Source organism: Galleria mellonella, unplaced genomic scaffold (genome assembly GCF_026898425.1).
Source record: "Galleria mellonella isolate WM207_F2 unplaced genomic scaffold, CSIRO_AGI_GalMel_v1 utg74, whole genome shotgun sequence".
NCBI classification, from domain to species: Eukaryota; Metazoa; Arthropoda; class Insecta; order Lepidoptera; family Pyralidae; genus Galleria; species Galleria mellonella.
The window spans coordinates 1,303,574-1,326,608 of NW_026442147.1; the positions used below are offsets into that span (position 1 = coordinate 1,303,574).

The 23,035-nt window shown below is 29.9% G+C and overlaps 1 protein-coding gene across 1 annotated transcript in view; it reads left to right on the forward strand.

The window, feature by feature from the left end:
* The window catches only part of LOC113516126 (uncharacterized transporter slc-17.2-like), a 30,137-nt gene continuing 7,102 nt past the window's right edge, over positions 1–23,035 (forward strand). Inside the window, exons 1-5 of the mRNA XM_026900497.3 lie at positions 1–178; positions 14,838–14,964; positions 18,128–18,218; positions 19,260–19,502; positions 22,745–22,916. Coding sequence (XP_026756298.2) covers positions 154–178; positions 14,838–14,964; positions 18,128–18,218; positions 19,260–19,502; positions 22,745–22,916 — 658 coding nt within the window. The 5' untranslated portion in view covers positions 1–153. The remainder of the gene's footprint in view (positions 179–14,837; positions 14,965–18,127; positions 18,219–19,259; positions 19,503–22,744; positions 22,917–23,035) is intronic.

Below are 23,035 nucleotides of genomic sequence, written 5' to 3' on the forward strand. Positions count from 1 at the left end.
TGCAGTTTGCGGATGTAACCAAACTTCAGAGAAGGCAGTCGCGAAAAGACTTGCGCGCGCGCAGCCCGCACGCTCAACCGTGGGTGGATACAGTGAATAGATCATCCGCACGGATAATTTGTGTTTACATACCTGTTACGTGTGCGAATCAAAATGAAATTAAATATAAAGGCATTTGGTGAGTTATGTTTTGTTAATCATTTCAAATTAAAATTATCTTATGGAATTTAATACAAAGCCTTGAATGTAAAGTACAAACTATTAAACACCTTTTTTGCTTCATCTTCTGGCTACTTTGATTGTAATCAATGAGATAATATCTATTGTGACCTTGATTGTGTAATCAAAATGTAATTATGACAAAAATTTATATTTTTCAAAAGTATCTATAGAGATATCTATATCTAACTAAAACATAAATATATTCAAATTCACATTTATTAGATGCCTACATTTATTTAACCAAAGATTCATTGCGAATTTTCGACACGCGAACTGTTTTTTGGATGCTTAGTACGCGACAATTGTTTTAATAACACTGGGACCACACATCATAGATCTAAATTTTAGATTTAGATTAGAAAAAGATTTGGAAGTATAATCTTATATTATGATATAAATATTATTTTGTAATGTGTGTAACGAAAGAAGTGCGAAGGCTAATAGTCAGTAAATATTATTATTCCTACATTAATAATAATATCTATTTAAAATACAATATACCTACCTAAGTACATATTTGAGAGATTATCGGATAAGTGGCATTCTTGTCAATATTCTTAACTAGCAGTTATCGATGTCTTTGCTTGTATGAGTTGGGTGGGTATTTTGCACGTTAATTTGTAGAATTAGGTAATACCTGTATATTTTAGTTGCAATATCTATATACTGGTATAATAACGAATATGTTAAAAGCCTGTTATTAAAAAATAATCTTGGATAATAGACTTTCGATATATTCGAATATAGATATCCGAATGATATGGATCATATCGAAATGGGTGTTGTCCTTTTTTCCACCATCAGTGTCCAGAGAAACCCAATATATAGATATCGGATCGGTATCCACATTACCCATGCCTATTAACTTGGTTAAAGTCCATCTATGTATCAAATTTCATCTAAATTCATTCCTTACTAAGCGTAATTGAGTAAACATACGAATATCTTTAAAAACTTTCACATGAATATTATTAATAAGAAGTTAGATAATAATATGAGTAGGTACTTAAGTAGGAAAACAAATCTGTGTATTTTCTTGGTACGTACTGTAGGACTGGTTGAAAATTCTTTGTATTTGCACAGTAGGTATCTACCTATATTGCATTTTAATTTTAAATCAACATAGACATTGAATATTAAAAGAATTTTTTATTTGTAAATTTTCCTCTTACTTGTAAAACAAAAATTGTGTGAAGTGTTTTCCTTTTTAAATAAAGTTTTATTTGTATTTATTAAGTAACGTTTGTAAAGATATATAAATGTTAAATATGATAGAATATGCCAAAATAAATAAAGATTTTATTGGAATTTCAAGTTATAGAATTAATTAAAATTATAATAATTAATAATTTTGAGTATAACGAATTATAGTAATAATTATAAATAAATATTGCTGGCGCGGAAACTTATACACAGCCGCATTAGTTATTACGAGTAATTAACCTGTTTAACCTTGTGTATTGTCTGAAGTTTTTATACTAATTTACAACAGAACAAATAAATAAGGTTTTCTATACAAACAATTTTAAGATAAGACCTTAATAAATAAAGATTATGTTCCACAAAAAAAAAAAAACGGTTTTAAATGTGACCAAACTAGTAATTATAAATCTAAAAACTAAACTATTGAACCGATGTTTATAAAATTTCTATTTGTCCAATCTATAAGTATATTTGTTCAGATAAAAAAAAAAAGAATTATCCAAATTGATTTAGAAATGACGGATATACGAGTAACCGAAATGAGGACCTCCTTGTTTTTGAAATCGGTTAAAAATATACTTAAGTAGGTAAGTATAAAATGTATGAAAGTACCTTAGAAATAATTACGATATTAAGGAGTTTCTTCTGTACATTCATATATTTAATTTATACATACAAAAAATAAAATGGAGTGTCAATAAATAAGGTAAATTGTTCATATTATAACTGTTTGTTTATTACTTCTTAGCATCTTGGCAGCTTAACTAATTACTGTGAAATTTGGTATACACGTAACTGCTACACACTCGTTTATGGGATGGACAACGACATAGACTACTTTTTATCACGGTTAGTAAACATATCCGTGTCACGCGAACATAGTCGGAGGTAAAAGATAGTCGGTGTATAAAGTATCGTATCTGACAAGTTAGAATATAACTTATTCGTGTTAATTTAAATCCATTCAGTAGTTTTTGCGTGAAATAGTAACGAACATTTATCCTTCCATACATTTTCACAAATTTTCGTATTTATAAAATTAGTATGAGTAGGATAAGTAAGGATTACATACTATACTAGATATATGGTATTGTTATAAGCAATTTGTTTCACACTTTTTGTTGGAAAATTTATTATTGTTCAATTTTTATAAATTAAAAGTACCTAATACTTTTTAATTTATTTTCATCAGATATATAAAATTGAGTATTGATTGGATTAAATTATCAACATTTTCAATTGTAATAGGTTTTCATGAATGTTTAAAGACTTACATCATTTTAAATTAAATAATCACTGTATACTTAAATTCCATTCCATGCTATGCCATGTTGCTCACGTTTTCTGTCACATTTGGGATTCGCTGTACAAACAAGCTGTAAATTTCTCATGTATTTTTATTGTTAAAAAAATATTTTTGGTAACTTAATTTTAATTCTAAGTTTTGAATATGTTTTTTAGGTGTGGTCAGGTAAGTACTAAGAAGGTAAGTAATAATTAAAACAATAAACAACTTTTCTAACTTTGTTCCCTTTGAGATAAAACCTTTATTAAAATCTTTGTTTCCTTCGAGATTAATGTTATTGAATATTGTTATGCATAGTTATGTTAATCATATAAATAAACATAATATTTTAACGTCTTAAAAGTACCTACTGTTAGAAAAATACCTACAAGTAGGAAGTTACATAAAGGAATCGTACGATAGTAGAATTCAATTTTATACGAAGGTTTATTGAGATAAAGCCTTGATACATTACTTCATGATACGATAGATTAAATATTTATTGCATTCCATTTTTCATATTACGTACAGGCCGCTAGAGAGTTTTATATTTAACCGACTTCAAAGCTTCATTTTTTATGTTTGTTACTTCATAACTTCATAAATTATAATCTGATTTAGAAAATTTTTTCTTTATCTGATTGCATGTACTTTCCGATTGAACTCATGGAAATTTTATCAAAATTGGTTTAGTCGTTTAATTATTAAATGAAAATAAATTGTTTTGTCACGATTGAACTCAATTTTTTGTGGAAGGTAATCTTAAATTATTCATACATATGTTCTAACTATTTCTATACATTACTTTGATAGGTATACTTTTTCTCTCTTATGCCTCTCTGAATTAATATTTTGTTAAAATTTTATGGATTCATGGTCATGGATGAATTAAGTTTATGTATTATAGTATTGTTATGTAATTAGTCAATTTTAGTAATTTATTAGGTATGTAGTTTGGTATGAGTATTATGAGAATTACCTATTATTCATAAAAAGAAATTGAACTTATACTTTAATAGAAATATATAGAATAAAAAGTAAAATATCACATTCATTATTAATTACTAATTAGTAATTAGCACATTGACCCAAAGTAAATAAATGATTACTGTACTAATCGACTCATCTTTAAAAGATGCAATCATTTGTAGTAGCAGATAATTTTTAAACAAAAATGAAAATATATATAGGTATTACCTACGTAAACATATAAATATTTTATATTTTTAAAAACTTAGTCTTTGTCAATCGAGCACAGTTAAATGATATGATTATGTGAACAATTAACGTCTGTGCTAGGTAATCCCTGTACGAGTATTATAATATGGTACATTTTATGTTCTTCTAAGAATAATAATTTTTTATATTTTTTTGTTAGAACTATACAATTTTATATAGATTGTGCGAAGGCAAAAAGAAGTTCTCACGTTGATGATGGGTTACATTATATTTTATCTTTGATAATTTTGTTTTAACGATAATGATTCTTGCAATTAATAGAATTTGTTTTATATTAAAATTGTACTTTTTTTTCCTATGTAATGTACACAGGCACAGCAAAAAATCTTAAAATTATAAATATTTATTACGATGTTTTTATTTCTAATAAGATGATTAACATAATTTTAAGTTTCTTTTTAATGGATGATAATGGAATGGTAACCCCGCCTGCGCTAACAGTATACGCTGGTGGGGCACCAGTGAGGGATGATAGGTGAGGATGAAAAGACAGGTCAATTAGCCCATCATGATGAATACACTTGGAATTCAGTACGATGGTTTTCAGGGGGAACCACGGGGAGGTCGACCTGTTAGGGTATATTGTTAGCAATGGGACTAATAATCCGTATTACTAACAATCCCTTCCCCCCACACAATTTGAGTTGACATACTCTCATTGAAAATATTCGTGGATACTTTTTATGTAACATCGGAAATTACGAAATGATACGAAATTCATTGCAGTAGTGTAGGATAGAGGTGTTGAATATTGATTTAGATAGGTAACTTTTGAACCACGTAGATGAAGCTGCGATATTATAATTATATACCTTTATTATTATTTATTTTATTATTCAATAGAAGTTGTGATAGTTAGGCGTGACACTGGGTAATAGGTACCTAATTATTATATTATCTATGCTCCTGACCACCGCGTAGATATGTTTGCCCTTACTCGTTTAATTTGCATGGTGTCATTCTTAACTTGAAATTCGAATATAGTGAAGATGTCGGTCATTTCACTAATGTTATTGTTACTATAAATATACTCGTACAATATACGTGTTTGTGATTGGATTAATTGTCACAATATAAATAGATGACTTATGACAAAAAGTTTTTGGTATAATAGGATAGTGTAGTAGGCAGATATTAGGGTAGAGATTACGTGACTCTACCTTATAATATTATAAATATATCAATATTATTATATAATATTTGGCTTCGAGTACTCCTTTTATATGACCACACCACTCCAGACATGTTTCGGAGAGCTTCCAACTCCCTATTTTATATGTATGCATAATATTTAAGGAGATTAATACATAATACATCTATAGTTTGTTGTAATAGAACATAATGAAAAGGTACACAAGTTTTGTTGAAAATATCACAGAAATACTGTCTAAATAAATTGAAACATATAGTTAATTAATCGAACTTTGATTTGTACTGGACACTAGTAAAGTATATTATATTCGGTTCAATTATTCGTTTGTTTACATTTTAATCACTTTTTATTGAAACTTACTACCGATAATTAGATAGATACTTACAAGGTTTGTAAGGTTGTATAGAATAAGTGCATAGTATGTATAGAACAAATTATAGTAATCGCAGTTTAATGTAACCATGTAAAAATAACCTTACTCTATTATAATTAGGTATGTGGGTATTGGCAACAATTTTTACTACCACTTACTTAAATAGGCAGGTACGTGCCACCTATTTAAATATATGGTAGTAAAAATTATTGTGCGTTGTACGATAACATACAAAACAAACTTGAAGAAATAAGGCCTAATTCACATTTTGACGAAGCGTAAATTAACACAAATCGTATTTATTTTTGCATTGGCTCAAAATTCTTACAAAGAGATTAGGAATTTTACCCTTCGGGTTCAGTAATCGTGAAAAAATTAATCCCCACGATTTGTAGGTGTTACTCGTGCACTGTTATAGGAACGATTTATGCAAATGAATGTATATCGAAATGTCATTATTATTTAAATTTTATCGACATAAATTTCATGTAGATAGAAACGAATCGAAATGTAGCTGGAGCTAATTTTTTTTAGTTCAATTTAGGATCAAATATGACATGTAAAATAGATGAAATTGATTCGTTTTAGAGTTTATCAGCGGTTATCCTATTTAGATATTAGATATATGATATTTTTGCTCACTAAATCCACTCGCTGTTTTATCTCTAATTCCACTCAATAGATTACCAGATTACACCAGATTTTACTATACGGATTTTAATTAAAATAGTTTTCATATTATAATTTTAAGAATAATTAAAATTAATTATTTTGTACTCTATAACAAGAACATTCGCATATACATTTTGCTCTTTTTAGTAAAACGTACTAATTTAGTCCATAAGTGATGCTTGCAGTACAATAATTGGTGGAATTAAAATATACCTTAGTAAATACACTATTGTGTGGTAACAATCTACGCAGATCTAAGATAAGCACTTGCGCGATGATTATTGCTAAACAATTGTAAGATGTAAGTAGATATACTTGTAAATAGTTTTTTTTTTTATTTTCAACTGAAACACCTATGGTTGACTGGGAGAGAATGCTTTTAGCATTAAGTCCGCCATGTACACATATTTGTACTAATGAATAAATAAATAAATAAATAAACACCAACTGTTTCATGAAAAAATATTTATAATTAAGTATAGCTACCCGCAAATATGTTTGCGTAACTAAATATGTTTCAGAGGGAGATTTTGTAAAAAATCGTTTGCTTGGGTACCTCTGTCTCATTCGTGTTGCTACCGTGAAGTAGTTGTCTTTGCATAGCTGTATTTCGGTGGATGGGATATAACAGTAAATTTACAGGGTACAGAGAAATAAAACCCAAGTCCTCAGGAATGGCAACTCATGGGAGGTATCATAGGCGAAACAGTATACTTTGTTATGTGCATGGTCATGTTTATAGGCGACAGATACCACTTTTCATCAGGTGGGCCGTTAGCTTGTAATAAATAAACATTAATTATAACATACCCACATTTAATTTTTATTATCTGTTGAACATTTTACAATACTTTATTAAGTAAATATATGTAATGTGCATAAATAGACAGTAACGTACAAATAACAGTAATTGCTTTAGTGTAGTATTGTTCTTTACATGTTCAGGTGACGTAACTATAATTGAAACATTGATATGTAGATATTTTTTGTTACTGTTTTATATACCTAACCTACTTATAGTCAAACTATAATATATAAATAGTCAACTAGTTCTAGGCTATTACGATTAAAAAACCATTGGCGATTTATGTGTTCATCACTAAATTATGTGGCGGCAAATATTTAATTTGAAACTTGTCCTTAAAATTTTATATGTGTGTCACTGAAATATAAAATGATCACATCTCTGTTTACTATTTTATAATGTAAAAATATAATCTATGTATTATATACACACATGTTATATTTCATTATTGTATATACTCGTAATATAGGAGAGGAGATTTGGTCCTAGATTGATTATTTTTGTTTATAACACCACCAGATAAACCCCATGCCCGTCTGCTCCCCTCTGTTATAAAAAAGTACAAATAAAGATTACAGAAAATAACCTATTTAGTTACAATATAATATATACATATAATTAGAAAATTTAAAGGAGCTATGCATATGCTATATGTAACTTTAATATAGTAAAGTGTTGAGTTATACACCATCACTTTATGGACGACATACACACACTAAGGTCATTGACCCCTATTGTATATAGTGATTCTAGTATTCTTAAACAATTGGCAAAGCGATACTTCTCGGAATAAAGGCCTCTGCTCTATACGTCACAAATTCAATATCTTGGTAATAAAAAAGTCCATCCTGAATTTGTTGTTTTATTTGTTCGTTTGTTGTTGTTATTGTTACAAAATCTTAATTGTACATACTTTACAGAAATATATGGAAAAGATTCAACCTGCAATAGCTGACTTATCCCGTAGAGGGAACTCTTACAGCCAATCTGAATTTTTAAAACCAGTATAAGATTTTTGTAGTTATGTAGTTTATATTATATTATAGTTTAGATTTTGTCTTAGTATGTACACCGTGTAAACAGTTTCCTATTGTCTCTGAAATAATCATGATGACAAAACCTATGAAACGTGACTCTATGTTATCAAAAACGTATGAGCATGTTGCCTACATGGTAGTCAAGTGTTATTTTTTAGCGTTCCTAATTAAAATAGTTGTTTAAATAAAATGTTCAAAACATTTTAAGAAAACTGTTTATGTATTAAGTGAATATTTAACTACTTGATTTGTTTTAAAGATCTATATATCTATAAGGACTATATGCTATGACATTGCCTGTAAGAACTTTTGTGCTGTGGAGCATCCTCGGCTATGGTGTAGTTTATCATCTCAAACGTTTTCTCTATCTAAATATACGTTAGAAGAGTTCAAATAGTTTTGTTGTTTTCATGAGCTTTCCATATGTTCTATCTAGTATACATAACTAGATGGCACTTGTTCCTGACAAAATAGCAGAGTAACTTGATTTATAATTCATAAAGATACCTTTATACGAGATAAGATATAATTAATATTTGAGATAAGTTTAAATAGTTAAGAGTAGTATTAGGTTGACCTATACCTATAAAGATTGTGGTAAGAAAAGAAATGTTTCTCTAGGATAACATTCCCAATTGTTCCGAATTCATTATTATCAACAGACTGTTCTACGAATTTTTATTATACAATTGTTTTACTTATAATTTATTGCTTCTAATGCAATGAACTGCTAAAAAAACTCACACGAAAGAAGTCGCGGAAAACTATACGTAGTGAAAATTCGCATCGCAGAATAACGCGAATATGTATAAGGAACGTCAACTAAGACTATTTGCATAACGGTGAGGTGGACATGTACTCTGGAAGAATCGAAGTGTGAGTGTTGCGGTGAAAGTGCAAAAATGTGGTGTTCGAAGTCTCCGAAGGCGCGTGCGTCGCCACTTACATGTAGGGACTAGCGATATTTCAGAAATATCGATAAGTAATGATATTGTTAGCTGAATATCGATAAACCAATATTATCATAAGAAGAATACTGATATTTCCTAAAAATTGATATTTCTTAATATAACAATTATGCCGGTCTAAAATATCTAAGTGGTTTCATACATAAAAGTTACTAGCTCACTAATTAACCCGCTACTATTACAATATCCCTGGTTTGTGATAAATTATCGATATTGCAAAATTTCGATAATACTAATATCGACATTGTGGTGCTTCATGTCGATAATGTCGACAAATATCACTCCTCCCTGGCCGGTCGCGCCACCGACCCACCGCGCCACTAACTGGCGCCAGACGCTAATAACTGGACTGGTCATCCCGTTTGGTGCAAAAACATAACTAACCATTATTACATTTTTTATTAAATGCGATATTAATGACTAAAAATAAACTTTCGTATATTTTTCTCGATAAAGGGGTTTCATACAGTTTGTGTTAAGTTCATTATAGTATTCATATTTAATATAACTCTAATATGATTTTTTTTGAGATGTTAGAATTTGTAATGGATAAACAGAACAAATAAATAGTTTATTTAAAAAAATCACTTATAGCAAGCTACATTATTAGCAAGTAATAATGTCTGGATTTTATTTTCAAAAGTAATGAAAAAGAAAATGCGAAGCTGGGGCGGGACGCTAGTTTAAGATAAATTTATATTCGGGGTCTTAATAAGAGCAATAAAGTCAAAAACACTAATTTTGTCTATCTGTCTATCGATGATTTGAAAATAGTGACCTTAATTGCGAGCGTAGTAAATGATATAATTTTGAATATCAAATGTTCTTATATTACTCCTAATTATATTTTAATTACTTAAAAACCTACGTATAAAAACCATTGAATTCATTGGAAACATGTATATATTCTAGATTCCTTATAATAAATATGCGATCTAATTGTAAAGCTTAGCACTCTGTCTGTATGTAAATGGCAGTCTTTGCAGGCGACGTCGACACGGCGCGATAATTGCCCGGAGGTGCGCCGCGTACCATCGCGGTACGTATATTAAGCGTCTATAAACCAAAATACCTATATGCATAGGTACAAGATATTAAGATAATCTTATTTGAATATAAAAAATCGTGACATGTGACAGATATTGAGTATCGAACTTTCAAAGGATACAATGCGTACAGAGACTGTCTGTATTACTAACGGTATAGCCTACTTAGTAAATGATTCATGATGAAATCTTATTCGAAATATTATTTTGAGTCGATGTTGACGACGATATTAGTAACGAGACCAGTTGATTTCGTAATAAATAACATTTATTGAAACAACATAAATTAGTTGAATGACCAACCTCGTTACGACCCTCGGCATTCCTTAGCTTTCTTTTTACGCGATTAAGTATAGTATAATATATTAATATGGAACTAATAATGCAGTAAAATTATATCAAATATTATGGAATAACAAAATTATTAAAATTGGTTTAAAATTTACAAAGACACTACGTAATTCAAATAATACTAATGAATTAAGAACTTCCTTTTGTAAATCGAAGATAAAATTAGTACAAACAAATTTTCATTAGTAATAGATATTTAACATTCTTTTCTTTCGTTTAATTTCAGACTAATACTAGTTTTATGTACTTAGGCAATTTATAGATATGTATCTTCAAATTAGAATATTTTAGTTATTAATGGATACATTAATATTTATAATAATATTTATTTTATTAATAACACTTAGCATAGATAATATTTTTTTATTTAAGTCCCTCTGTGTAAAAGTTGCGAAAACAGAATCTGTAAATCTATATTAAATATACTACAAGACATAAAATAATGTTGATTTTTTTCTTATGAACGGAAACTGATTTGAATATTTAAAACAATTGTATGTGTGAACATTGATTTCTTGAATAAATAGACGACTATTAAAATTTATTAATATTAGGTCCTTACATATGAAATTGGCGTCTTGTACGGGAGGAATTCCTTTTTCCTTTCATTTTCATATGTAAGGACCTGATATTAATAAATTTTAATAAAGTGTTTTTTATTTATAAAATATATATAATTAATCAAAGTATGCGCCGTTGTTATCTATGCACTTTTGCCATCTCATAGGTAGTTCATTGATCCCTTTACTAAAAAAACCATAGGGGCAAGAATCATTAAACTCTTTGAAGGCGGTTTGGACTGCATCTGCATAGGAGTTGAATTTTAGTTTTTTTTTTAAATAAAAATCGTTTTGGTCCGGGGATTACGGTGGATGTCGCAGACATTCCAATTGTAGCTCATCTAACTTAGTGGTTTTTTGTTCTGCAGTGTGTGGTCTTGTGTTGTCGTGAAGCCGCAGTGGGCTAGAGCGATTGACCAATCTCGGTTGTTTAGCAGCTAGTTCTTCCTTCATGGTTTGCAGTTGCTGATAATAGATATCTGCCGTAATCGTTTGGCCAGATTTTAGTAAGCTGTAGTGAATGACACCGACGCTAGTCCACCAAACACTTACAAGCAACTTTTTCTGAGTCAATTTTCGTTTAATTCAATATTTGGCTGGGTCTCCAGGATACAGTTATTGCGACAAGCGTTTCCGATTATCGTACAGTATCCACTTTTCATCACAAGTAATGATTTGATTTAAAATTCCTTCATTATTGTGTCGGTTGAGCAAAGTAACACAGCAGTCGATGCGTGTTTGCAAGTTCGATTCACTCAATTCATGAGTTTAAGTTTTTTCACTTTTTCGATTTGCTTCATGTGGATTAATACAGATTTCTCACTCACCCCGAAGCTTACAGCTATTTCTGAAGTGCTTTGTGATGGATCCGCTTCCATAATATTTTTTATATTTTTTTATACCACTGAGGTGGCAAACAAGCATACGGCCCACCTAATGGTAAGTGGTTACCGTAGCCTATGAACACCTGAAATAACTGAGGCATTACGCGCGCGTTGCCGACCTTGAAGAAACCTTTATACCCCCCTTTTGAAGAACCCCATGCTGTAGGCTCTTGGAAAAATCTTGGCAGGGAGCTTATTCCAAGCCTTTAATTCTTCATTTTCCACTTTGGTCTTCGGCCGTCCACAGGGTTAGTTCTGAAGGTCGAAATTTCCAGAACGAAAACGTTGAAACCAAAAACGTACCATACTTTCTTTTGCGACACCAGCGCCGTACACATTATTAATCATTCGAGCTGTTTCTGCAGCACTGGTGTCATGGTAGAACTCGTACTCGTAAATATACCGATATTTCATGTCTTCCATTGTGCGGTAATAAGCGACGCGGAAAAAATAATAAGAAAAAAAACAAATGAATAACTGTTTTCAAAACTCAAATGTACCAGCTAAATGAATTTATAAATTTGAATTTCGAATTTTTACCAAAAAGGAGATATTTCAAGTCAAAGTGGTCAGTACGACAAAACGCTAATTTCATATGTAAGGACCTAATATTTGTCCGCAATAATGTTATTATTTTACAATAATAATATATACTTGTATTAATTAATTAATTAATACAATCATAATATACAAATAGGTATAGTAAATCTTAATCTTAACAAGATATTAAATAAATAATGTCAAAATTAAATTAAGGAACTAGTAATAAAAATAAATGATATTATTTAAGCAAGAAAAAAATTTTATTAACTAGATTAATAATAAATAATTAATATTTATTTTATCTTACAATATTTATAAACAATTTAAAACTTTAATTCTTCTTTCACATAAATTTACATTTTAAATGAAAATATAGTTTTTATTAGAAACTGGTATCAAATATAGACATACGAGTAGAGGAGCATTGTTTATATTTCCATTTGCATACACGGTTATAACGGTTCCGTTGAATCAGTTAAGTGACAAAAGTAAGGACATTGCGAGCCTTTGTTGCATTCACTAGATATGAGAACTCGTCACGTTGCTGTTTTATATAAATAAATATATATAATAGCTTTAGCTTTAAGGCCATTTGTTTAATTTTATTGGAAATGGTTTGAAGATCGACAGCGATTTCATACCTGTCTACTGATGATCAGTGTGCGTGTCTCATCCATGTACTTACTCGATATTTTAGGTCAGGGGCATAGTGAAACTATGTGGTATTCAACAAGTGACGCAAATCGATGTTACGCCTGTGTTATAAATCGAATATGTAAATAAATTATTCGATTTTGCTTGAATCGTCACATGGTGTGGTAATTAAAATTTTTATAGCTCATTTCTTATAAGGCGCACGTCATTAAGATCATAAGCGTTGATTAATTCGACACGAATCCCGTCAAGACAATTTCCGATTTGTGAACTGGTTAAAGTATACTTTCGCTTTTGCTTCACCTCATTATGGTTACTTTTTTATTTTTAATTACAGTTAAGCTAATGCCAGTTGGTAATATAATCAGTTGAGATCACAAAATGCGTCGGGAGACTGTTTATCAATATCTTTTGCTTGTTATCTGCTTGATATTGACATTGTATTCGAAAGTTGTCTTTTGCAAAAACATACATAACAACTAGTACCACTATGAAGTTGTGTTTACAAGTATTTTATTATACATATTTGCTAACATAAACATTTACACCAGTAGTAGACTTATATCCATATTCTTTAATTCTTTGGAGTTGCAGTTATAGCGACACGGTTCAATCAAACTGATTCACTCTGGTTGAAAGGAATAGAAGTGAAAAATAATAATATTTAAAAATTGCATTGAAAGGTTAATAAGTTGACATTATTCAATATGGTTTGCTTCACAGTTCTACATGGTTCACTATGCAGTATACAATGCAATTTAAGTATTTTTTTCGTAGGTAACTACATGAAGATTGTTTACTCTCAGATTATTCACAGATTTTAAAATGCAAAAAATACAAAAAAAAAAAAAACATAATAATAATCATCAATTCATACTATTTGTAAAAACATCGCATCCATTTTAACTTGAATTTTTTCATTCTGTGAAGAAATTGCAGTGTGTGCAAATAATTTTTACAACTTTGCCTTTTTCCTTATTTACAACAATATAATAGTTTCTGAGAAACGGCCGTGGCATATAATCAGATGGACTGAAGTCTTAAATCTATGATTTTTTTTTAAATATAAGCACTTTAAAACAGTGTTAAATATTTGCTCTTAAAATTGCTAGTAGCTTTATGTTCGCCAATATTGGCCGTCAATTATTTTTTTAACAAGGTTATTTATATATTTACAAATCTACTAAAGATCATAAGGAAGCTTCGTCAAATAGATAATTGGTATAATATGTATATTAAATTATAAAAATATTAACTTTAATATAAGTACCTTTAATTCGTCATCGTATCCAATAGTACCTACTTATATTGAAATTGCAAATGGCCGGTGTATATTACATAAAGAATATTTAAGAGGTATTGATATTTTTTATGTACACATTAAGGCTTAACATATTATTATTTCTTAACTTATTATTAGGTTACTAACTTATACTAGCTTTTTTCCCGCTACTTCGTACGCGTGTATTTCAAAAGTAGGAAAACTAATTACTTCTTGATGGCGTATTAAGATGGAGCATACACCATGTCTTTAGATAATTATTATGTATTATCTAAACGTTATCATATTGTTAGTAGCTTACAAACTTTCTCGAAATGTCTGTGAAATTATGAATATGGAGAATAAGAGAAGATCTTTCTTCAATTGACAAAAAAGTTTTATTAATACGTGCAATAGAAACGGGAGAAACGATAAGTAATTTTAGGGTTTAATGGTATTTTTTAATAAGAAATTTGTATATAGGACTACTTTTATTAGCTAGAGAATTATATAGATAGGACTGAATCTATTAATTAATAAAAATCAGATTTGTTCATTGATATGTATAATTCTTGTTACAGATTTGGTGCCGGCGCGCTTCAATGTGGCCATAATGATGTTTTTCGCGACCTGGGTCAACTATATGATGAGAGTGAACATGAGTGTCAATATAATAGCTATGGTGCCAGATGAATCCAACATAACATCGTTAGTATGTTTTATTGTACCATCAATAATGAACAATATTGAATAAGAAACATTGATAAATAACCACAAAAAAACTCAAGCGCAATGCGCGAAATAAAATAGAACGCCACGAAAAATATTTCATACACGAAAGAAAGGTAATTAATTATATACCTTGAATAATTTATTCCAATACAAGAATACGAATGACGCTGTAATATTTTTATTAATGATCTAATATTACTTACTCATAAAAATATTTATATTTTCATTATGAATACTAAATGCATATTAAATGTAGAGAAATAGAAATTGGAACAGGTTTATGTATACATCATTGATCCGTAACTATAACTCTTTAATGTAAATTCATTGTAATAATAATGAACATACAAATATGTGTTTAAGAAAAGGAATATTTGCGTTAAATATGTGTTTATCTAAATAAGGACTAAACTATTTTCGTTTAATGCTAAAAAACTTGTTAGGAACATTATAATAGCAAACACATATTTTTCAAGGAATAAGGACTACTTGTAATCTAAAGGCTAGCTTTTTTTACAACGAAGAGGTGATGAAATTATGAGTGTTATATACTGGAAGTACAGGTAAAATTTTATTACATATAGGAATGCAGCCGAATGTAGGGGTTCACGTCGCGATCAGATTTTCCTATCGGACACGTTCATTCATTCGAATCGCAACATTCGCTAAGCCTATTGATCTGCGAACTGTGTCTAATTTTCCCAATGAAATTGTGATATCGCCTCATACATTCGCAATACTATAGAATAAATACAGGTCAATCGATACTTATTTTTTTAGAAAGCGTTGGAGTTTGGTGGTTTACCATCCCAAGACATATGACTGGAGTACAAATCTGACCTAAACGAGAACTTGGCATAAATATTCGTATTACATTTAAATTTCTGTATTTCTAACTTATCTGACTAAATTTTTTGGTTAAATCGATTACTAAAATTCGAATCGGTTTATCCTTTAATATTAATCGTCAGAGAGCTAGAGAAAGAAACTTCTCGGGATTTGTCCTGAAATATTAAAAGTTGCTGTGCTTAGAGTTTCCTTGTGTGATAGAAGATACTTGTAATCTGAAACGAAAGTTATATGCGCAATAATCAGTTTAGCTCAGGGGCAGTCAGTTGAAGCAGCATTAGACCGGAAACATAGAGATCCGATAACCGTTGGAGAAGAATGGTTCTCGATGTAGCAACATGATACAGAATTAAGTAGTAAAAGGCTGCACCATAGGCGAGGCGACTCTAAAAATATAGTTAGTTGAAGGATATAAGTAATCTATAAACAAAGCCTGACCAAATAGGATCAATGGTGGCTGAAGTGGAATAAAATGTTTATAACGAATCTGATTAATTTTATTATTATTTGCTTTATTTAACAAAGTACCACCTATTATAGTAGAAAGAGTATACCGTACTGGAATATTATTGCCAAGTATTTAGCCATTAATGAATATTTAGAATGCCATACTATTCTTGATCTATGATTATAGTAAACGTGGATGATCTAGAATTTTTTATCATCAGGCCATAAACTTTTTATTACATATAAAATGGTTTTTTCTACCTTTATCCTTGAAGTTGGAGAATTAAGACTGGTTTGAAGATGAGATTATTTTGACTTCGGCTGATTTAAAGTATATATATGAATATATATAAATTTTTAGTGCATCGAAACCAGCTCATCAAATAAAAGTACCAGATAAAAACAGAAATAGAAGTAGATTTAAAAAATCGATTAGAAAACTCTTGACAAACTTAATTTTGCAGCTGAAATATATGACGTCGAGAATTAAAGATTGGTGAAAGTAGAACGTATAATAAATACAAAGCACGAAAATCTTCATATATGTATTTTTATTAATAAATATTTTCCATTATGTATAAGTACATCAAAATTACAATAACTAATATCAACTTTACAAGTCCAATTATAATTTCTGGATTTTCTGTCCTAATGGGAGACAGACGACACATATATATATGTAAACCCATTTAATTATATGGATATGGCGTAAAACCGGTAAAACTATAGTCCTTAGGAATAGCAACGAATGAGAGGCACCGTGAGCGAATGTATTTTGTGATGTACATAATGCTATTCATCTTTATATGTGACGGTTAATTCGTCAATATTTTTGGTCTTTAATTTAAATTAGTCAACTTGGAATTACAACTGAGGGAAAGAGGTAACCGTCGCTTGTAGATATGAAGAGCATCAGAAAGTATACTCGTAATAACTATCAGCTGTGTAATTATCTGACAATTAAGGTGTTGTAGGTATAGGCCTCCACAGGTAACTTCTTATTTCACAACCATCCATCAAATCGAAATACAAGTAAGTAAGCACAGTTGCTTGGTATGAATACACTCAATGAATGTGATGGAGAGATACTTTTGTACAAACTCTTTCATCAGTATGGAACTTTAAACGTGAACTCATTGATTACCGTGCAGTGTAAATTTTATAAGAAAGACATTTTTTAAAGAAGGTAAAAGTAGTTGTTTATATTGGGACAATTGAGTTTTATATACGAGTAGTTTGCAAGCTTACGAAAGTGATTTCAATAAAACTTAAACAGCTGAATATACATAGTTGTATTACACTTGTATATTTTATTTCATTATAGTATCAATCTTATAATAGAGCAATAATTACTATTTTAAATTGCAATTACAATAAACGTAAATTCGAGATTTAAATAGAATTAGAAGAAAATCCTACAGCGTTTGTCTTGCGGGGTCATTTTCTTCAAATTCCTTAGAAACTGAATGCCAAATTTTTTACGGCATAAACCATGTCGTTTATGTACATGTAAATACAAACAACATAAACCATGTTGTTTATATTTATAATAAGTTTGCTATTGTAATCTTATGGAAAAAAATCTATCGTAAAGAGTATTTATCTCTTTATCTATCTAAATTAAAAAAATTTCAATATAATGTTTTTGTAGCGTTTTGTTATGATCAAAGTTACTGTTTTATTAAAACAGACTATAGTTTTAAATAGCAGTATTTAAATACCCATTTTATCTTAATGCATTTTAAATTTAGGTATGGTAATATATACGAAAAATGCTCCCATTATCAGTATTCGAATTTAAAGTATTTATATGCGCAACGCTGTTTCATTTATCTATTCACAGGGTGAAAACAGAATGCGAGGCCATTGCGACTGACGACGATTCATTGTATAACTCAACTGTGGTTATAGTGACGAAGCGTGTACTACGGCAGGTAATAATTTGCTAACAACAATGCTAATCCTACCTTTGACATGTTATTTTGTAGTACTTTATAGTATTACTATAAAAAATTTACTAGCAGTAAACAGTTATACTGCAAATAGTAGTTTTTATGTTACTAGGACTTATCCTAGTAACATAAAAACTGCTATTTGTATATAAACAAGTTCACGGCCTATCTGATGGATGATAGGTATTTAACTATCGACTACCATCCGAGGCATGACATTGGCTTTACAAATTTTTTTGTGCTACTTATGACACCTTTCATTAATTGCCACTCTAGAAGAATATGGTGGAGGCTTATTCTATACGAGTAGACACTACGGATTCTTGAATTCTCAAATTTAAGAATGGATTTTATGAGAACATTACATATTATTTAACACCACCTTTTTTATACAATTAAGAATGACAAACAAGCTGACGACCCATCTGATGGAAAATGGTAAGCGTCGCCTATAGACATGAGCAGTACTATGGACATAACAGAGTATACTGTTTCGTATATACCTCATGCGTTGCTATTCCTGAGGACTCAGGTGTTATTTTTCTATACCCTTTAAATTCTTTGCTATATACCACTCTTCAAACCGAAATACAGCCAATCAAACACAACTGCTTCACGGTAGAAACACGAATGGGACAGAGGTGCCCAAGCAAACAACTTTTGTATAAAGTCTCCCTCTGGTCATCATCACTTGCATAATATTCCTTTCCTATTATTTTATAGGAAATAAGTTGTTATGTTGTTAGTAATTTCACTTGTTGGATCTCTTCAATAAAATCATAGCTACATTATATGTGCCATATTTTTATATGTATAATAAATATATATAATAAATAATACGGTATTAGGTGCGTATGGTAATGTACATAAAAATCTACCAATTTTTATCAACCGTGACTTCTAGTAGTGCTACTACAAGTCACGGTTTACGATCAAGTTTTTAAATAATAAACATGAATATATCTAGTATCTACCAAAGCGGATGATTTTTGTAGTTTGATATTTTTTAATTATTGCTTCCAGCCAGACGGTGTGGTGACTTTTGACTGGACGGCGCAACAGCAAGCCTATGTCATATCTGGGTACTTTTGGGGTTACGCCATCACGTGTTTGGTGGGCGGCACGGCGGCGGAACTATGGGGCCCGAGAAAGATTATTTTCGTCACCATGTTAATCAGCGCAATCCTCACTATATTGTCTCCTCCGGCTGCTAAGTTACATTATTTGGTCTTAGTTGCACTAAGGTTCATCATTGGACTTGCGTCTGTGAGTATTACAAATATGATATAAATTTAATGTTTTTTCAAACAATTTTCATAAGGACGCGATTTTCAATTCGTCTGTATTTTTGTAACAAATGTTACATTTATATCGCCAAATATAAACTGATTTTAATAATAGTGATATTTGAAGCTGCTATTTTTTATTATTTGACTTGCTTTCATCTGCAACTTCGAATAACCTATTTCCTTCTGTATTTCATATAATATATATATACCAAATTTCATGACGATTGGTGGAACCATTAAGGCGGTAAGAGATAACAAACAAACAGATTAATTTTCACGTTTATAACAATAGTAAAAATTAGTTACAAAATCTGCCTGTAGATTTTTAACCTAATTTAAAATAATAATAAAATGCTAATTGAATTCAAAACGTAGAATCGAGTGTCTACAGGGAAATTTGTTTTATAAAAAATATTGTTATTCATTAGTGAATTTTGTTACGATTTTTATTTGCAGAGGTAAATGTATTTATAAATAAAACGAATATCATACAACGACAATACAAAATATGTTATTTATCAGGGGTGACATCAGATACCTCTCACACTTGTCAATTTTTGAGATCTAAGAATTTTTAGCTCATCGGAGATGTCTTATTTTTTGTTCAAAAATACAATTACAAGAATTTAGGAATAGCTGATTTATAATATATATAAGACGATGGTACTTGATCAAACAAGTTTTATGTACTGTGGACGCAAAACAGTTTTAGAATTACGCGACCCAGCTCATTAAAATTACTGAATGCTAAATTATATGCAATAGGTGTATCTACTTATGAAAAATAACAAATATTACTATATATATTATTATAGATACCATTTTGATTTTTTTTAAATATATATGTAATAACATGCAAATAAAAATTTTAGGATTGTTACACATTTGAATTTGAAAAACATCTTTTAAATGAAATGTAACTTAATTAGGTAACAAGACATTATAGAGAAACGAAACTAATCCAAATCAACTTAATATTACATTAACAATTAATGTTGACAACATTAGGCACAGGGTGAGAAGGAATTTATAGTAATGGAGCCTAACAATCCCATTGCTAACAATATAACTATCAGGTCGATGTTTACGTGGTTTCACATGGAAACTATTGTGATTGATTTATCGTTGAATTTGTCACGACAGGCCAACTGATCTGCTTTATTCCTACTTGTCATCTTTTACGGGTGCCTTGCCAATGTATACCGATAGCGCAGGTGGGGTTATTGTTCTACTATCATCTATTAAAAAAAACTATTGGCACATATTTTAGAACAGAATATACTATAACATAACTAAATAACAAAATCTTATTGCACACAATACTGTCACAGAAAGTATACAAAATTGAAATCTACAAGTTTTACGTTTATTGCATTGACAGATGACGTGATGACCTTATCTTATCGACCTTTGCCAACGTTCACTTTGCAGCTTTTATATTCTAATAATCAAGCATAAAATTACGGTAATAATATTTTAAACATTTTATTGCCCAATCTAATATATATATATATATATATATATATATATATATATATATATATATATATATATATATATTATAAAACATTTTTTTATTTTTTTGAAAATTTTTAATAGTACAAATAAAAAATATAAATACTCCATACCATATGCGTTTCCACTAAATATACATCGTGAATTACACTATAGGTAGTATTATGTTTGGTAGAGCGTTTTTACCTTGTTTCTCATACAGATATGTACATAAGTTATGTACATATTTGTATAAGATGATGCAGTGTGCAACAGTTAACTCCCATAAAACTGAAATGTTGCACACTATTACACGTATAGGATGCTCCAAGTCACTTAGAGAGTCATAGCTTACTCAGTGTAGTGTCACTTACTACTTATTGTTTCACTGCGTAATAATTCGGAACGTAGATATTCGTAGAACTAACCTATATAGTCTGGAGAATCTGCAAGCTAAAGTGGCAATACGCCGGTAAACAACAAAAAGTCGTCCAGCAAAAAAATATCGGAAAATTTGTTTACATATGGAAATTTTTGATGGAAACGGTTGTGGTGACATCTACGGAGTTAACGATAGAGCCTATCGACACTTGATTTACTCTTCCTGTCCCGTATAGAACCTGAGGTGTATATAAATAGATACAAAATATTTTTCTATAAGGTGTTATTTTTATCTCTAGGCTATTATTCCTTGAAATATTTGTATTAGAGTCACATAGGTAGATAGAGCACATTTCAACAACAATTTTTTATCAGTTATTTTTATGGAGTTTATTGACTTACTTATTGCTCTTATATGTCTATATACCACATTTTTTACATATTAATATATATACATAACTAGTTTTTACCAGGGATGTGGATCTGCGTGACCGAGATACATTAATTAACCAAGATAAAAAATAGCCTATGTCCTTCTCTATCTCAAAGACAATGTGTATACCAGATTCCATGACGATTAGTTGAACTCTAATGATGAGTTGATAAGGTGTTAAGAGGTAACAAACAAACTCATTTTCTCATCTGTAATATAAGGATTTTGATTCTTATAATATACAACTATCTCTCGAGTAGTTAGAAAAAAATAAAAGAAACTCAACTGTATTTAACAGTAAAATTTAATAACTTAATCATTGAAATTACCATCAGTACACAATATCCTTAAATAAATAGTTAGGAATATATGTGACTCAATAGTTATTTTGTTTTGAAAAGTTGTTGCATTACCATTTGTATATAATTGGATATAATTTCATATGTTGGTAATAACAAGATATTTAAAAAAAAGTTATAATACACTTAAACAGGTTTTATGTGCGAAAAAGTTTATTTTTTAAGAAAAAGAAAATGCAGGCTTCGTTTAAAGGCAAATTAAAATGTTGGCACAAAAAACGACTAAAGTTATTTAATATTTTATCTGACTGTCGAAGAAAGTTTATGTATAAGTATCTGATTTTTTTTAATGGATGATAATGGAACGGAAACCTCCCCTGCGTTATTGGTATACGCTAGCGGGCAACCAGTCAGTGATAATAGGTGAGGATGAAAGCAGATCAGTTGGTCTATACTGCTGAATTCAACAAGAATTAACCACGATAGTTTTCTGTGGGAAGCGCGTGGAAGTCGTCTTCTATCTAAAGGTTGTCTAATACAGATTATTTAGCGATAAAACCGCCTTTTACATTGATTAATTTACACTAATATGATTATTGCATTTTGTTCTAGGGTGTACTGTTTCCAGCATTACACGCTCTGGTAGCACATTGGGCCCCGCCAGCGGAAAAGGGAAAATTCGTAAGCGCCCTGCTCGGGGGCGCGATTGGGACAGTAGTCACATGGTCATTGTCTGGGCCCCTTATAGAGAATCTGGGATGGGATTACGCATTCTATGTACCAGGTAATATTAAATAAAATTTAAACTAATTAAAAATTGTATTCATATACCGACAAATGAATGGTTTATGAAAATTTTCTCTAATTGCGCTTGTTGCTTTATCTATTTGTGTGAATTTCACG